General features: G+C 34.9%; 2 protein-coding genes across 3 annotated transcripts in view; both read right to left on the bottom strand.

The window, feature by feature from the left end:
• The window catches only part of LOC106138363 (uncharacterized), a 68,256-nt gene that overhangs the window by 2,715 nt on the left and 47,495 nt on the right, over positions 1–18,046 (bottom strand). Inside the window, exons 9-17 of the mRNA XM_060948305.1 lie at positions 5,506–5,650; positions 4,614–4,871; positions 3,612–3,741; positions 3,004–3,167; positions 2,360–2,591; positions 1,854–2,015; positions 1,333–1,484; positions 592–704; positions 163–345 (exon numbers count right to left, since the gene is read on the bottom strand). Of these exons, the coding sequence (XP_060804288.1) occupies positions 163–345; positions 592–704; positions 1,333–1,484; positions 1,854–2,015; positions 2,360–2,591; positions 3,004–3,167; positions 3,612–3,741; positions 4,614–4,871; positions 5,506–5,650 (1,539 nt within the window). The remainder of the gene's footprint in view (positions 1–162; positions 346–591; positions 705–1,332; positions 1,485–1,853; positions 2,016–2,359; positions 2,592–3,003; positions 3,168–3,611; positions 3,742–4,613; positions 4,872–5,505; positions 5,651–18,046) is intronic.
• LOC106136949 (uncharacterized) lies at positions 9,775–14,973 on the bottom strand. 2 transcript variants are annotated; one of them, XM_013337644.2, is made up of 3 exons: positions 14,677–14,973; positions 14,039–14,390; positions 9,775–13,217 (listed from the first exon to the last, which is right to left on the bottom strand). In XM_013337644.2, the coding sequence occupies exons 2-3, from the start codon at positions 14,382–14,384 to the stop codon at positions 11,110–11,112; spliced, it is 2,454 nt and encodes an 817-aa protein (XP_013193098.1). In that variant the 5' UTR covers positions 14,385–14,390; positions 14,677–14,973; the 3' UTR covers positions 9,775–11,109. The 2 variants fall into 2 exon arrangements, with proteins under 2 accessions (XP_013193098.1, XP_013193097.1); XM_013337643.2 differs by having other exon boundaries at positions 14,039–14,973.

Below are 18,046 nucleotides of genomic sequence, written 5' to 3'. Positions count from 1 at the left end.
ATAAATAAACGATTAGGTGAAATATTATCAGATTAACACAATATTATTTTATGTTACTTCATGAAATTTTTACAGTAAACAGATTGTCAAACAAATAAAATACTCCATATCAATGAAAAGAGAAAATAGACATAAATTAGTTATTGATTAATTACAACTTACAACTTCTATCCTAAGGAACTGCTTTGCATGATGGAAACAGGCCTGCAGCAGTTCTGGCAGGTCGTAATGTTCTGCAGCACAAATGAGCCCCGGGATCGAGGCGCAGGTGAGCGGGCAGCTGCCCGTGTGCAAGTAGTCCAGCAGGATCCGGAACGTCTCCGGATCAAATTCGATTATTGAAAACTGAAACGTGGTAAAAGTCACTTAAAGTATAAATTTTTACGTAAAAAGTACCTACCAAAAAGGCATAACGTCTTAAAAACAACGTAAAAGCTGACGCCTACGTCAGTCAACATTGGAAGTAATGTGTCATGTTTAGTTATTATTACTTTCTTGTTCCTCATAAAGAAACTTAATCCAAATTAAAAAAAAAAAACATTATTGAAGAGTACGTGTTTTGATATGACAAATAACATTAAATATATTAACCTCAGTCTGCGCAAGTTTAGCACGATCAACCTTTTGTGCATCAGCACATACGGATAGTCTTGGTACTGCTAACGCTGCGTTTTTATCTTTTTCTTTGTCTTTGCCTTCTTTATCTGTAAACAAAATATATAATTTAAATTTAAGACAACGCTAACAGACACGATGAGGTTACCTACATCAACATTAGAATAACGAATTTTATGGGATATAGATATTATTTAAGTATAACCCCATCGACACTTTGGATTCTGAACATTGTATAATACATAGTGCCGTATGGTTCCCGGCACCAATACAAAAAATAATAGGACCACTCCATCTCTTTCCATTGGATGTCGTAAAAGGCGACTAAGGGATAGGCTTACAAACTTGGGATTCTTTTCTAGGCGATGGGCTAGCAATCTGTCACTATTTGAATCTCAATTCTATCATTCAGCCAAATAGCTGAACGTGGCCATTCAGTCTTTTCAAGACTGTTGGCTCTATCTACCCCGCAAGGGATATAAACGTGACCATATGTATGTATAATACATAATTGTTTATTCAGATGTTAATGACTATTTTCTTAATAACTTATAGGTTCATCGGCTGTCTGTATCATCACCATGAATGGACATCTTGTCTCTGTCTTATTCCTTTACAAACTATAAGTAAGTTAAATGTGGCCTTTGCGGAATCTGAGGCTTGTTAATGAATATAATGGTAGTAAATGATAGAAGCGTAAATAGATTTGTGCCATACTTGAGCAGTCCTGCGAGCTAGCCCACTTTTTCTTGTCGTCGGCGTTGAGTTGTGAATGCTGCTTGCGGATGGAGCGCCCCCAGCCTGCAGTGATCGTGCCCAGGCGGGAAAACGCGCGTTTTACCATCGGCGAACTGGGTACACTTTTGGGCCTAGAAACAAAAGTTTTTTAAAGTTTCATTTGTTTATTTGGACACTCAATAATTTCCCTGCTAAATGTTTAAGAAACTGTCAAGTGAATCCTGAAAATAACTTGTCAAAACTGGTAAAAACTTTTTATAGGACGAATAGTTTTTGGAGCCTCGCATCCTCTTGAGCATTTTCGGAAGAATTACGTGTTACTTCTGAATCTCTAATCTATAGGTATTCCAAATTACGAGTATATTTGATCGATCTAGTAATTGTATAGAAAGACGACATAATCCTTTTCTTGTTTTATGTATATGTTTTTAGTGAAACTCCCACAAAATGGGGTCATGCAAGAGGTAAAGGTCGAGACTACTGAACTACTGAGCAGTTACCTTGGTGATTCGATATCTGGCACTTGCAGAAAGTTGCTACTCTTCTGCCTTGCAGGAGTTGGTGACAGCAGCGTGGGTGCCGGCCGCGCCAGCAGCTCAGCGACAGGGACTTGAGGTGAACCAAAGCCGGTTTGTATGCCGTACAGCATTTCTTGGAATACCCTGTAAAATGTGTTAGGAACTGACAAACTGTCTGTTGTTGAATAAATAAATAATTTATACATTAAAACATTATTTATTTGGTAAGTAATGTTACAATTTAATCTGTTGCATCGATTTCGACTTTAGATTTTCTGTGATTTGGGATACAGAATAACTACAGTGCCATGAATGAGCTCAAAAGATGGGTTGTGGATAAAATTATGCAAGTATGTAAGGATCGCGGCAAATGGAAAGACATAGGACATACTCGTAGTAGATATTTGAATGAAGTGTGAATATATTATTCAAATAACTGTCATATGAAGAGTAACCAACCAAACCAATAATACCATGTGATAACCTACCTACTTCTGACACCAAGTATTGCTCTGACTCCTATAAACTTGGTCTTTTGTTTCGACTGTCCCACCAGAAATACTACGTCAAACAACTGCGCGTTCTGTGCACAATTCAGTTCGTTATTCAGAAAGACTCTTGTAAAGTCTTTGGCCAGCTGGTCGTAGTCTTCAAATTGGTCTCTCACGGAGTCCAGGAGAGGTGATGAGGGACGCATGTGGCCGATGGGGCGCCAGGATCCTGGGAGATATCGACAATTACAAGTATAATAGGTAAAATTAGTAGGTATAATGCACCACACCTTCATCTTATCAGCATTGGACATAACACAGCCTTGTTTTAAAGCATAAAATATACCAATAAATTAAAGTCAGATAATAGGATAAGGGGTTGATAATGCCTATCCCACCCTGTGAAATTTAATGACACATGCGTTTTAAAGACCTCTTCTTATTCAATCCCAATTTTGCATTTCACAAGGAAATTTTGTGAGTACCTACAAGATTTCCAACACTGAAAAGGGACAAGTAACTAATTGGACACAAATTAATTATTTGTCTCGCTATGGCACAACTCAATAGGACTAATAGGGTGGGAAAGACGGGTAATATCCTTTATCCAACCTTTACCAACTAAACATTACTGAACAAACCTCTTCGATAAGGTTTTGGGATCTGTCCAGTCTCCGCATGGTTCTGCAGGTTGGCGACAATATCCTCCAACATCTGGCTCCTGGTCCTCTCCTGCATCCTGGCGAATTTTGGAGCGGAGTATGACGCTCTCTCTCCATTTACTATCTTCGTCAGGAGCCATTCTCTGGAAGGTTTAAATATCAGTTTTTGTAAAGCCTTTTTAGCCTTTAAAGACTATCATCAAATTTTGCTAGGGTTAATAAATAAATATATACGGGACAAATTACAAAAAATGAGTTAGTAAGAGTTAGATAAAGTTCGAAACTTGTGTTACGAGATACTAACCCAACGATACTATATTTTATTAATAAATACTTATATAGATAAACATCCAAGACCCAGGCCAATGAGAGAAAGTTCGTTTATCATAGACAAGTGCACTACGGCTGCACCACAGAGGCGAGGTTACTGATGCAATTGATATTTTGATCTTGAAATATTGTATTTTTCCTTTTGTCCGTAAACCCCGGTTATGTCCACGCCTTTTAAAATATTCCGTGTATATAAAGACAAAAATGGAAAGAAAAAAATTATAAAAATTTCTTGAGTGTTTTTTTGTGTTCGTTACCTGAACATAGGACCTTTATCAAAAAGGCTCTGCTCCCACAAATAAGGTTTGTAGGCGCCCACTTCATCTCTCGTCACCACTGACACTTCATATCTCGTAGGCCTTCTTTTAATCTTTGCTGAAACCCGCACTGAAAAGAATTAAGACATTTTGTCAAAATTATATACCACATAAATCACATAGAAGATAAAGACTACTTTTAACTAAGTATAATGTATAAATTTCATAAAATACTTAAACATTATTTAGTTTTTTCATTGATAAAAGCTCAGATTCTCTTGGCTTAAAAAAAAGTTCGATCTATCATATCCGTATCACTAAGTAACCTATTTATAAGTTGAGTCGTCTACCTGAGTTCTTATGGTTTGGTGGATGTATGGATTTTTTTTGCGACACAACGATAATATTGATTTGGATATGTTGAACTTCGAACTCCGGCCAATGTCTATTTATGGAATGAAAATTGCGGCTTGTTACATTTAAGCGGTTTGTAAGTTACACGAGAGTAAAGAAAGTGTTCACGTTTTTATACACTTATTGTTAAATGTCCTTAAAGAAGATATCTAAATATTTGCATGGTTGTAAATTATGAAATAGCATGAAACAGTATAATTTAAATAAATTGCGGCGATCTTCCTTCTTATATGTTCTCCATACAATAACAGTAGTGAGGTATTTGTGTCTTGTTTGTCTTGTAGTCAATGTTTCACCTCGTCGACACTGTTATACATAGTATATTCTCGCAGGCGCCGGCTACTAACAAATATTTTTATCTTAAGATCTTCATACGTATGTTCAATATATTGTATGTAAATATCGAAAAGTACTATAGACTATAATCTCATTGAATATGTGCCTCTTCCTCTGCAGTTTCTGTGGGTCATGTCGCGCGTAAAGCAGAAGTATTTCGGTTTCGAAAACTATCTTGGGTATCTAAATAGCATTTATTTGGGGCTAAATCAAGAATGTCTCATATAACGTGATAGTAACAGATATACGCACCTAATATAAACGTATGTAGAAAATGGCTCTTAATGCAAGCGGGGGAGAACGCGGTATTGTCAGCTTCCAGAAATACCACACAGACTATATCGTTGCCTATATGCCTCTTCCTCTGCAGCTTCTGCGGGTCGTGTCGCTCGTAAGGCAGAAGTGTGGACACGTGGAACATGATCTCGATGCCTCGCCAGTTGGTGTACACGGAGTACAGGCCGGTCAGGTCGTGGACTGTGTCGAGACCGCCCTTGTATTTGTCGAAGCCTAAAAAAATTGGGTAATTCAATGATCGATTTTTTTGTCAACTACTTTCGACTTTTCTTTCAGGCTGAGCAAGCTATATTTCCATTTCATCTCAATTATATCAATAAGTCATCTAGCCATTAACCCGTTAAAGTTAAAAATGTGATTTGTTTGTGTTATAATTAAAATTACCTATTTAGTTACAAAAGCTGTAAGTGACTCGACGGGTGGATAATATTTGAGTATTCTTTGTCTTGATGACAAAGAATACTCAACTTGTATGATTTAAGGTTTCCAAATAGTTAATAATTCAGATATATATTACTTGGTACATAGATTTAGATATCAAGATATCAAATTTACTTCAATTTGCAATAAATTGATTCCCATATCTTCAATTAATTAGTGAAATCCAGGTAATACCGTTTTGTGATCCATAAATGTTGATGAACAAAGCTTTGAACTCAGTAATCCTTAGAGAATGCCTGGTTCTAAAACAAGGATGCTAACGTCTACAAACATATACTTACTGATGACGTGACTATCATTAGTGACTCTTCAGTAAATAGAAATAAGGATCAAAATTAAGACGTTCACGTTTTATATAATTAAGGGAACGGGAAGTAAATGTTCTTATATAAAAATTGCTTTATACCTTTTAGTCGTACTTTTTCTCCCAAAACTTGTAAGAATTCTTCGAACATAGGTGAATTTTCATTGTTATCTAGAATCTCTTCTTCTGTGTATTGATTTTCTTTCACGTAAATGACGCCGACCTTTAGCTCTGATTTGATGAATACCTGTAAAAGAAATAAGAATAATGTGTTTTTCGTCTCCATTTGTGGTTTAATATGATTCTTATAACTGCTGATATTTATGTGAGTTTTCAGACAGGAGCACTCTCGTTGGGAACACACATTTTTGGGCTGCATTCTCGCATAGGTATATAATGATTACCTTTTAAAGTAAATTTAAAGTGAAGGGAAAGGTCGGGAGAGTGTGGAGGGAAAGGTCGGGGTGGGAAGACCTAGACGAACATATCTTGATCAAATTAAGGACGTCCTGGTGAAGGGTCAGGTCAAAAGTGCCCGAAACAAAGGAAGGAATGAAGCAAAGGAAGTATGCAGGGATCGTGGCAAGTGGAAAGAGGTAGTCTCTGCCTACCCCTCCGGGAAAGAGGCGTGAGTTTATGTATGTATGTATGTTTAAAGTGAACGTTAAAAGTGCAATAAAATTTCTGTAATAAATTACTTAAGTCCACTGTTGATTCCACTTTATCTATTTAAGGCTATGTAAGAGTTTCTTTTACTTAGGCAGAGTAGAAACACTAAGCCATCTACCTGATCATGGCTTGCTAGTCTGGCATTTTCAAGCCTTTTGGTTGTGTCTATCCAGTTAAGATAAAGAGATGATATGTGTAGATGGGCATTAAAAGGAACCTAACTGATGTTGTAGAAAAAGAATCGCAGAAAAACAGTTACAATAAGTTCATAATAAATCGCAATACAGGCAGATCACAAACTTTGAAGCTAAAAACTGAGAGTGCAATTCCAAAACCTAGGATCTTTAAATAATGTTTAATAAGAAAAGAACATCCAACTCCGGAATTTAAATCAAAACTTTGCTGAACATTCACGCCGAATAAAATCGGACAGACAACATCAAACAGAACGTAAAAAGTCCGACTAGCTCAAGTTTGGAGCCATTTCAACCCTTTCTTTGCAGTTTGCGTAAAGTTTGCTCAAGTATTCAGCTGGAACTTATATTATGAAGTTCAACAAGATTGACCTCTACAATGGAGTTGGTGCAAAATACGGATGCTGGGAAATTCATTTCTTTGTTTTAGTTTTATTGTAAAGACCATAGAATTACGAATAATAATAAATCTGGATCCTATGGACGAAATAAAGAGAATTAAATATTTTTTTTTTATTCGAAGTACAAATATTATATACACAGCTTTTATAGACTACATCTTTTTACTTGTCATCCAAATGCATTAGCCTTTTCATGCAAGATCGCCACTTTATCTCATTCTCGGAAATCGTTAACTTTATGCAACAACCATAATCCAAGCTGGATTAGGTTTAGAGTAACGAAGGTTATTCGGGGTTTTTTTTTTTTATTTATTATCTAACTTTCTATGACCTGTGACCAAAAAATGGGAACCTCCTGGATTTTTATTAAAGGCCGTATATAAACTTGAAACCTCAGAATTTTATGTTACACACAATATTTTGCAAAATAATATTTCTAAGTAATTATTCAAAAGCAAATAAAAAAAAAATCTAGATAATTCTAAATACATAAATAAATAAATATATACGGGACAAATAACACCGATTGAGTTAGCCTCGAAGTAAGTGCGAGACTTGTGTTACGAGATACTCAACGATACTATATCTTATAATAATAAATACTTATATAGATAAACATCCAAGACCCAGGCCAATCAGAAAAAGTTCTTTTCTCATCACGCCCTGACCGGGATTCGAACCCGGGACCTCCCGTGTCACAGACAAGCGTACTTACCGCTGCGCCACAGAGGCCACGACGCCACGACATCGTTCCCTCGCGATCGTCTAACCAAAGCTAAATTACGATCATACATATCTATGATCTGCAAATTTTCCCTCTCTATAGTATAAACTACACTTGTCGAAAAACAAGGTTTATTCAGTACGACTTCAATAAAACTTTTGTGTTTATTTGGGACCAGCAAATAACTCGTGTGTTTGGAACACACGAAAACAAATCCGAGCTCGCATCATATTTCCCAAATAATAACGTGCCCGGGCGTGTAATTTATCAGCAAATAGATACTGAATGAAGAAGCAATCTATTGGATGTATTAAGATGTATTCACTGATTTTCTCATGTTCTATGTAGGGATGTGTTCTTTCTCGACAAAAATCTTGTATAAATTTTCAAATAATTATGAGGGATTTAATGCCAGGAGCTTAATTAAACGTTATTAACATATTTTCTATTTTTGTTTCTGTGATTAGTGTATTTTTAAAAATAATTAAACAAAATCAAAATTCTCTTTCATCTTTCGCACTTACACCCTCTGCCACAATGTTTCCGGATCTGGGGTCCATTAAGCATAACAATTTTAATGCTTTAATTAAATAAAATGTAGTTATTTTGAATCTCCTTCAATTCTAAACACATAAGAATATGTTTCTAATACTTATCTGTTTCGTGTATTAGGCATAATAATACCTTACATTAAAAACAGTCTGTTTACCGATATTTTCACAAAGAAAAATTCTCTACTTATTTAGATAGAAAATTCAGTGTACATAATGTCACTTTCATAGAAATCGATAGAGTGGAAATGAGTATAATTTGAGTAAACATAATATTTTCCCTAGATAACCCAATAATGATGATCCGTTATTGGATAAAAGTCGAATGTAATTAATATCCGACGTTCACGCTGCTTGGTTATTGAAATCGCGCGTAGGATAAATTGTATATGTAGAACGTAAATATTTATTCGTTTTGTCTTGAGTTTTTTCTATAAAAAACATATATGTATGAAATTTTAACGAGAGTCAATGTCAAAGTCAGAGGGCCTTTCTAAATTAATAATCGGAATAAAACGTATATACGGGTATAATAATATATACTCGTATTTCTTGGAGCCGGACGGGTAGGCAGAGATTACGGCTTACCATCTGCCACGCTGCATTTTGAAAACACCGCAAAATCATAAAAATACATTAACGAAAATTTGCATATTTTGCAAATCATTTCAATATACTTAATTACTTTCACCTGAAAGTTGTCTAGATTGAAACACCTTGTCTTCCTCACACGGTCATCTAACCCGAGTAAAAACGACTCTATTACGATCATATCTGCAATCTTGCTCATAAATGTAAGTGCTCAATGAATATTTCAGTGGGCTATAGTACCAGTGTTCAATTTCATAGCGACAGTGTCACCCGGAATTGGCGGAACACGGAAATCCACTCAGTTCGTCCTCGGGCAGACAGGTAGAGTTATTTCCAGAGCGGGATCTATTGTGGAATTTGCGGATTGACTAATACGGCCCGTGATTCAGGCGAATTAGAATTGCGCGGTTTTTGATTGAGTTGTATCAGACGAAAGCACTTTTGGCGATTATTTTGCTCGTACCTATTACTAATTATTACGTACTGAATATGTGAATGAGTCTATTAAAGTTTTCATTGAACCCTTGATGGGTGTGCTTATGTGAAAAATTGTAGATAGTATATTTTAAATACCACCGCGGGCATGATACTTTTAATGACTGAAATTTGTCTAAAATCTCTACTTTCCAATTTTTCCTACTTCCCTTCCTTTCTTGTGACATAATGCGAAATTTACTCTGTCAGTCTGCTACGCTGTTGCTTAAACCATACAACTTGTTTTGTTTCAACTAATTTGGCACTTTGGTGGTACAGTTTACCCTGAGAAAGAACATAGGTTACTTATTGCTTTAAAAAAGAAAACACGCCGGCGACGTCGCGGGCAAAAGCTAGTCCGTTAAATAAATAATTTTGATATTGCTGTTCGTTTGCACATAACCTTTTCTCTTAAAACACACTTATTCTTTGAACTGCAGAATGGTGCAGTATTTTTGTAAGACCCATTTCACACGTATAGATAAGTTAGCAACACAACAGTAGATGGACGGCCGTTGATGAGAACAGACTTTACGGCCCTGCCGCCTAATAAAGGGAACATAAAGTACCTATTGTATTTTATATCTCACTTTGCTTCGTAATTGGCCCCCGGCGAAGTCTTATACGTTTTATTTCCAAGGCGTACTTATTTGCTTACACACTCGTAATATTTTATGACACATAAACATTTAAATAGTAAGGTGTTCCCCCATCATAAATATGTAAGGTCGATGAGGGCTAAACCGTCATATTTTTTTGCAAGTTCATTTTGACAGACCGTAACTTGTGTTCTTATCTAGATATTTCAGATTTGATTAACGTAATCGATTTAGAATTTTATTGACTATTTGGATTGTTCTATATTAATACTATAAATATGCCTCTTACTTAGTTAAATTACGTTTTAAAAAAATATGTCGATAGACGGTTTTCCCCGCTGACTTGGGGCTAAATCGTCCAGCATCAATTTCTGTCATTTATAAATGGTTATTTTAAAAATAAACCCATGCTTGACAGTCACATGCGAATGCCAAGCGAGTTTCTGCCTTACAGTTCTAGAAATAATAGTTAAATCGACTTTTACAAGCCAAATTATTTTTTTGGGGCTAATCCGTCATATTCCTACCATCAGAAGTAAACAACCTTTTTTAAGATTTTTTATATGAATAATTTCATTGCCATTTTACACAAGGCAATCAAAATAAAACAACTCTTGCAGAAATCAACACTTATATTATCTTTACATATATCTCAAACAATAAATGTTCAAATATTACGTACTTAGTATTCAGTAATCAGTCTTTCAGTTGTAATATTTGGTACGAAAAAAAAAACAGAATTAAATGATATATTTTTTAGTATTCTGCGTCGTTATAATCATATCATGGAAGAAAACGGTTTGATCACTTGATCATTGAACATATGATCAGTTCTTAATGTGACTTACACATTGAAATACAAAACTTTTTATTGCGATTATTCAGGTTTCAAAAAATTTTTTGCTTAAAATAAAGTATGAAACTGTATCAGAAGATGAATCACAGCTGTAAAGTTATTATATTATATATTTTTGCAACTATGATTGAAATTAAAGATAAACAAAACACAAATATAACTCTAAGAAATGTGAAAAAACTTCAGTCTCAAAAACATAGTAAAGTTATTGTATTTAAATTTCAAAAGTAGGACTTGTTCATAAAAATATCTGTAACTTATAAATTGGCCGTGACACTTATATTATGTTTACATATATCTCAAACAGTAAATGTTCAAATATTACGTACTTAGTATTCAGTAATCAGTCTTTCAGTTGTAATATTTGGTACGAAAAAAAAACAGAATTAAAGGATATACTTCTAACTTATATAATATAATCAGTGTAATGTATTTTTATGTACTATACTACTAAAAAGTCTGTCGACAGGTATTTTTAATACCATTAATACCTAAACTCAACAAATTGTAGACTACTTATAAATGATATCCGCAATAAACAGTTCACAGTTTTAAAACAAGTTAACAAATAACAATCAAAAATAAGGTTTTTACTTGAATTAAATGTTGTATAATATGTAACATTTTCGACTTGAAATATGACGTTACTAAAGAAAGTACACTGCGTCATCTAAATTACTTAGGAAGTATTCATTGTTGTTGTCCGCATCTTGAAATAATTCCACTTTTTTTACTATCGACAGAATTGTTACTTCATCACGATCATTTTTTTTAGGAAATTTGAAGAGAAGCTTTGGTTTTTTTACCGTTTTGAAAAACTTAATTGAATAGATTATGTTTGTTTTGTCACAAGCATCTATAGATTCTATTACTCCTACATAATAAATCCATTTCTTCCCATAGTAACGGACTAAAACATAGTCTTTCACTGTATAGTTTCCTGAAGAAATTTCACCCACCTTTACATTCTCATTTTTATCGGTTGGAGGTTCAATAGCATCGTGATCATTGTTAGTGTTTACAGTATGAGTTCTTTCTATTTCAGTATTTTCTTTTTCAGTGTTTTCTTCTTCACTTTTTCTGTTTTCGTTATCTGCCAATGAAAGTCCATCAATATCATTTAGATCATCATCTGATTCGAAATTCAATATATCGGAGTCGCTGTGACAACTCATAATTCCAGATACACTGGTCGTTGAACTGGTAGATTCTGTTTCATAACTCTTTGTAGGTTTATTTCTATAATATAGTTTGCTGTTCTCTTTGCCACTTTTCTTCTTACTATTGTCTTTACCCTTAATCATGAAAGATGCTGCATATTTATTTGTCCTTGTCTTTTTTTTGTGGATGCCTGATGGGCCAGGTTTTGTCGAAGAGTAATCAACTGCTCCAGCTTTTTTAAGCACGATGTTTGATGTAACTATTATTTTACGGGCATCAGGCGTTTGATTTTGTAAACAGGCAGGCAGATTTTGTTTCCCCGAAAATGGTTGCCTTTCAGCACTATTTTTTGATAGTTGAGTTAACAAGCACACATTGTTAGATATATGTTTTTTATTCTTTTCTAATTTAATGTTTTCTTTTATTTGCTTTTCTCTTTTCAATGTTAACACATCATCGTGAGTGATAACCTCTGCACCTGTTGCAACTCTACTTCGCTTTACTTTTGTTGAGGTGTCACTACGCTTAATTTTTTCCAGTAATAACTCTTCAAATGGGATGTTTGGCTTTTTTATCGCAGCTTGTTCCTTGGTATTGGTAGTGCTTATAGAATTACATTCCTGTACAATTTCAAGCCGCCTATTAGGAGTTTGTGTAATGTTTTTGTTCATCAATGTCAATACTATTGATATTAAGTTTTGTGGTTCATATTTTTTTGGTGCTAACGCAGAACTCTGTTCTTGAAATCGGGCCAATTTCATAGGATCTAACTTTGATTTATCAACTGCTGTAGGATTAAAAGGGTATATCCCGGCTTTACGAAAACCATTCATAAGTATTTGTGGCTCTATGCCGGCCCATACTTCTCCAATAATACGTGAAAACTCTTTTTTTGGCAATTGTACGCCTATATTTAATCTCTGCCACTTCACAAGAACTTTATCCCAACGATCTTTGAAGGACTTCATGACTGAAATGTCTAATGGTTGGAGTATATGGCTTGTATGGGGCGGAAGTTTTAAGATGGTAACATTTGCATCCCTTGCCGCTTCAATAATGTTCAAACCAACGTGGGTTGCGTGGCCATCATAAATTAACAATACGGGGCGCTCAACGCCTATACTCGGTAAAAAAGATTTTTTAAAAAAAGCTTCGAAAACGTCACTCTCCATCCATCCATTTTTGGTGGCAGCATAAGTGGTCCTAGGATATGCATTTGGCGAAGTCCATTCGTCCCAGACATATTTGCCTTTAAAGATGATTAAGGGTGGGATTTTGTCCCCTGCAGCGCTAGCTCCTAGTAAAACTGTGGTATTGTCTTTACCTGGTGTAGATATCGTCCTTGTAGCAGCATGACCTTTGACACCAACGATTTTCGATTTAAGGGGATCCTTGGAAAAGTTGGTTTCATCCACATTCCAAATAGCTCCTGGTTTATCTTGTAAACCTAAAGTTTTAATTGTTTTATTTAACAATTCGTAATACTCGCTCAACACGAAAGGATCAGCTGCTACTTTACGCGCGTATTCCACAGGCTGTGGTTTTTTAATTGACAGATTATTTCTTTCTCGAAAACCAGCTATCCAATCCTTTCCTGCAATGAACACAGAAACATAAATTTTTCACATTTGACATTATCATTTATTTAAATTAAATAAATATATAAGACAAAGCTTGTGTCATTATTCGCATACAAAATCCTTACCGATATTATAAATGCGAAAGTATGTTAGTCTATGTTTTTTACTCTTTCACGCAAAACTACAGAAAGGATTTAAATGAAAGTTATGATAATATAGCTTAAACATAAGAGTAACATATTAGCGATGGTATACTACTCAATATATATAATAAGACAGTAAAAATACCGTGTATGTACATTAAATAATTTTCCAAAAAACTGATGAAGGGTGATCAAAGAAGAGTAGCAGAGCAATAAAACAATTTTTGGAATGTTTGTATGTGTGTCTGGTAGGTCATAACTTCGAAACTACTCAACGGACTTAAACGCGGCTTTAACAGGTGAATTTCATATAATTAGGAGTATTGTCAAAACTTTCTTTCGTCGAATTCGGGTAAGGTAAAAATAAGTTATGCTCAATTGAAAATTAATTTCAAGCACCGTTTCAAAACTTTGAAATGGAGTGCGATGCCGTTCACATTAACGTATTTATCTTACCAATGATATAAATGCAAAACTTTGTGAATGGGTTTGTGTATATGTGTGTATACGTCTGTTCCATTGATATAGTATATCACCTCAAAACGGCTGAAGGATCGGGAATAAATTTGGAACAGATTAAATTATGGTCTGGAATAAGACAGGCTTTTTAAAGCGAAACAAATTTCGTGAGAAAAACTAGTATATAATAAAGATAAAACAAATATCTCAAAACAAAATTAAGAATAGTTTACCTGGCTTTCCATTTTTGAAACAAGTTTGTATATTGTTTTTGGTGACATATTCCGCCACCAAATCGGAAATTTCAGCCCTGGTCAGGCCAAAGCCATATTTTTCCATAATATGGAGACAACTTGCTATGTTATTCTCTATGTCCGGTGATAACGTAGGTCTTTTTCCAAGAGTATTAGAGAGCCTTTTTCTGTGGACGTGGTCCATTATTGTGGTCCTTGGAATGTTATAAATTTGAGCAGCTTTGTACCCAGTTAATGAGCCATTTCTAACAGCATGTACTGCTGCTTGTAAGTCTTCTTTCTTGTACGATCCCCTATCTGTTTTTCTTTTATAATTTCGCACCATATTGATCTGTAGAAAAAAACACTTGTTATGAAATAAGAAAAAAAAAGATATGATATCTGTATACATGAATAATACCGTAATACTGAATGTCTTGAAAAAAAATAATAATAGTAGATCAAAAATATTGACGACGTCTGATAAGGGGCAGAATCGCCATATAACGATTTTGCCCCGTTAATTTTGTACGATTTTTCCCACTATCCATTTTTTAGGTTATACATTTTTTCCTTTGAATAACTCAAAAACAAGTGAGTTTTAATTAAAAGCAACAGAGTATAACATAAGTACTTACCTTTAACAATGCGTTTTGACATCACCTAAACTCTTTAATAGTTAAATTCACTATTTAATCTAAATTTTTTCGTTACCATTTCACACTCGTGCATCGAGTTCTAGAAACGACTAAACTTTCAACAAAGATTACTCCAAAAGCGGACGGTATAACGCCATCTGTCGAACACAGTTCGAACAAATAAAACAGTGCTGATTTATTGACCGGGCTAGAATTAGCATAAATATGTTAGTTTGGCCGCGATCTTACTTAGCCGGTATTGACCCGCGGACGGTTTTGGCCGCACTCACCTTAGTAGTTTCTTCCTTATTGAAGATGATATCAACCAATACTGCATTCCATTAGTGAAAACCTCTAGACATTTTGACCACCGTGTGGGAAAAGGTTGTTTCTTGTCGAAAAATCAGGAAGATAAAATTCTGAAATTCCTATTAAATGTTGATGTTTTTAAGATATACGTATACTACCGGGAAAGTCTAATAATAACAAGATTTTAAGTGTTTATTATAACAATATTTTCATACCTACATATTTAGATAATCACATACCAAGCAGCTGAGCGTGGCCTGTCGGTCTTTTCATGACTGTTGGCTCTGTCTGCCCCACAAGGGATATAGACGTCATAATATGAATGAATGAATAAACGTTAAGGACCACTCGGCGATGGCGATGGGCTAGAAACCTGTCACTATTTGAATCTCAATTCTATCATTAATTAAGCCAAACAACAGCTGAACACGGGCTATCAGTATTTTCAAGACTGTTGGCTCTGCCGGGGTAGACAGAGCCAACAGTCTTGAAATATCATCAGGGATATAGATATGATTATATGTATGTATAAACGTAAAGCATCAGCCTTTCTACCCACGTGTTTTGTTTTTGTTACCCTCGCACGGGTTGCCATTACGTCCTAACCTAAAGCGGATCATTAATGTTTAAGGGCTCAAAAGCGGGAATCGAGTGATAAGGAGTAGGGAAAACCCTCAAATATGCTGCGACAGGAAATACGAATCTTGGCAAATGGGCTTGTGGGGAGATCGTGTTGTGTCGTAAAAGCGAATCGCCGAGATTTCGGCCAAGTGCTGTGCGTCAGATTTGTCATAAGTTAAATAGTTTTTTTTACTTATTCTTATCTTTACCTTAGTTGAGACAGAGAACGAATGTGGCGCAAAAGTATGATTTTGTGGCAAACATTCACAATCACAAGTCATATGCAATACCTACACGTGTACAAGTCGTAAATGCGATCGAGAATAAAAATTGCTAAATAATAAATAAACTTTACTGTTTTATTATAAAGATATTTTTCTTTTTTTTGTATAATATTATGACCAAAATTTTAATTACGTAAATCCTTCGATCTCATCTTATATGATTGAACATCAATCATCTTTAACCGGCAGTATTATAAAATGAAGCAAATGGTTGTTGAGAATTTTCTTCTCCAAAAATGTTTGAATAAAAATTCTTTCACCGGGATATTCCTGGCTTTTTTGCGATCCCGTCACATCGGGTTACAAGTGTGCATGTACCAGGTCACGTGACATTATTGTCAAAATAAGCACCGGAAAATATATTTTCCTTATGTTTGATTTCAATCACAAAAAGTGTCTACTGAAACGAGCGGCATGGGGTAATAAATCCAATATCTTTCAGGCTTAGGTATAAATCTTCAAGTGACGGTATGGATAAAGTAAAATAAAAATAAAGTAAAAAAATAAAAGTATTTTTAAAACGACGCATACGTAAAACAATCTAACCCAGTATAAAATGACTTATATATGTAGCTAAGATATTATAGTACTGTAAAGATGAATGAAAAAATTAATTTTAAAAACCTCAACGAAAGACCGGTCATTTACAATAAAAGCATAAACAAATATTGTTTTATCAATTCCTATTCAGATTGTTTATTCTGAGCAAAGCATCCGAATTTAAAGTAAGCTAAATATTTGCTCTGCTAGTGTAACAATTTAGTAATTTTTATTTGCCTATTTTGATGTTTTATGGACCGTACAATTGTGCAGCCGACAGCTGAAAATGCGGTATGATCCTACTAGATACCTCTTGTTTAGGTGCCACACCGTAAGGGTTTCAGTACCTATGTGGGCGGACATATTTAAACCTGTGGAATATTTAACAAAGTGTAGGTTTACTGTTTATACCGGGGATAAAGTTCAGCGCCATACCAAATATTTAACGGTCGGCCGGCCGCCTGCTTAAATATTACAGCTGGCGGAAACGTAATTATCTGCGTTGATTTTTATTTTTAGGATATTATTTTTGTAAGTATGCAATGATCGCGCAAGCATTGATTTTTCTAATTTTTATGAGCAAGCTCTTGTCGGTGGAGTTAAGCGGAGCTTTCTGTATTCCCTTCTTTCCCGTAAATGTTTTTATTTCTTCGTAACTCTTCTGGTAAAATTGTTGCCACCCAATGATTTCAACTTTTGAAACTATTTCACCTTGAGATGATACAGCTTTTCGTTTCGTCTTGAACATCGAAAAAAGTTCATAGTAAGTCAACAGATAGAAAGCCAATCGCGTATTAAAATTCAATCACTGACGCGGAAAAACTGACTGAAGTATACGGAAAAACCAAAATGGGTTCCTGAAACAGTACCAACTTTACATGCTCGCTACGTGATTAAAATATTTGTTTGGCTGGCGTGAGCGCCGAAAACAATTTCAACTTCCCGCTTGGAGACTAGGGATTACCCTCCGTGGATACTCGTGAAACCCAACATTTCTGTGAATTCCAAATGTAAAGGATGGTGCAGAGTGAATATCATTCCCTTTGTCTCTTGTAACGATTGCTCAGTATGATGAACAAAGAAAACAGACAACATAAAACAAACAGACAAAATATAAGAATTGGAAATAAGATTTAATATATGTATATTGATACATACATACATAAAATCACGCCTCTTTCCCGGAGGGGTAGGCAGTAATATATATTGATGATTGAATATATATACCTATAACTATATATATAAACGTACATATATTGCTTTAGATTTTGCGTGAAGAGAGTTATAGTTGTGGCAAGTGGAAAGATGTAGTGTCTGTCCCCCCGGTATGAAAGTATTAAATACCAATACCAATAATTACTAAAAAACTCCTATTAAATTGTGCACGTACTTATACATTCATATAATCACGCCTTTATCCCTTGCAGAGCAGGCAGAGCCAACAGTCTTGAAGAGGCTGATAGTTCACATTCGGCTGTTTGGCTTAATTATAGAATTAAGATTCAAAAAGTGACAGGTTGCCAGTCCATCGCCTAAAAGAAGTATCCCAAGTTTAGGCATATCCCTTAGTCGGCTTTTACGACATTCATAGGAACGACATGGAGTAGTCTTATTTT

The sequence above is a fragment of the Amyelois transitella genome, chromosome 15 (assembly GCF_032362555.1).
Source record: "Amyelois transitella isolate CPQ chromosome 15, ilAmyTran1.1, whole genome shotgun sequence".
Lineage (NCBI taxonomy): Eukaryota > Metazoa > Arthropoda > Insecta > Lepidoptera > Pyralidae > Amyelois > Amyelois transitella.
Note: the sequence above shows the minus strand (reverse complement) of the source record. Positions and strands in the feature narration are given on the sequence as shown.

Coding starts and splice junctions, on each gene's coding strand:
- LOC106136949 (XM_013337643.2), bottom strand. CDS start 14,450: ATGTATACAGATATCATATCTTTTTTTTTCTTATTTCATAACAAGTGT. Junction 13,218..14,038: donor TTTCAAAAATGGAAAGCCAG/GTAAACTATTCT, acceptor TGTTCATTGCAG/GAAAGGATTGGATAGCTGGT.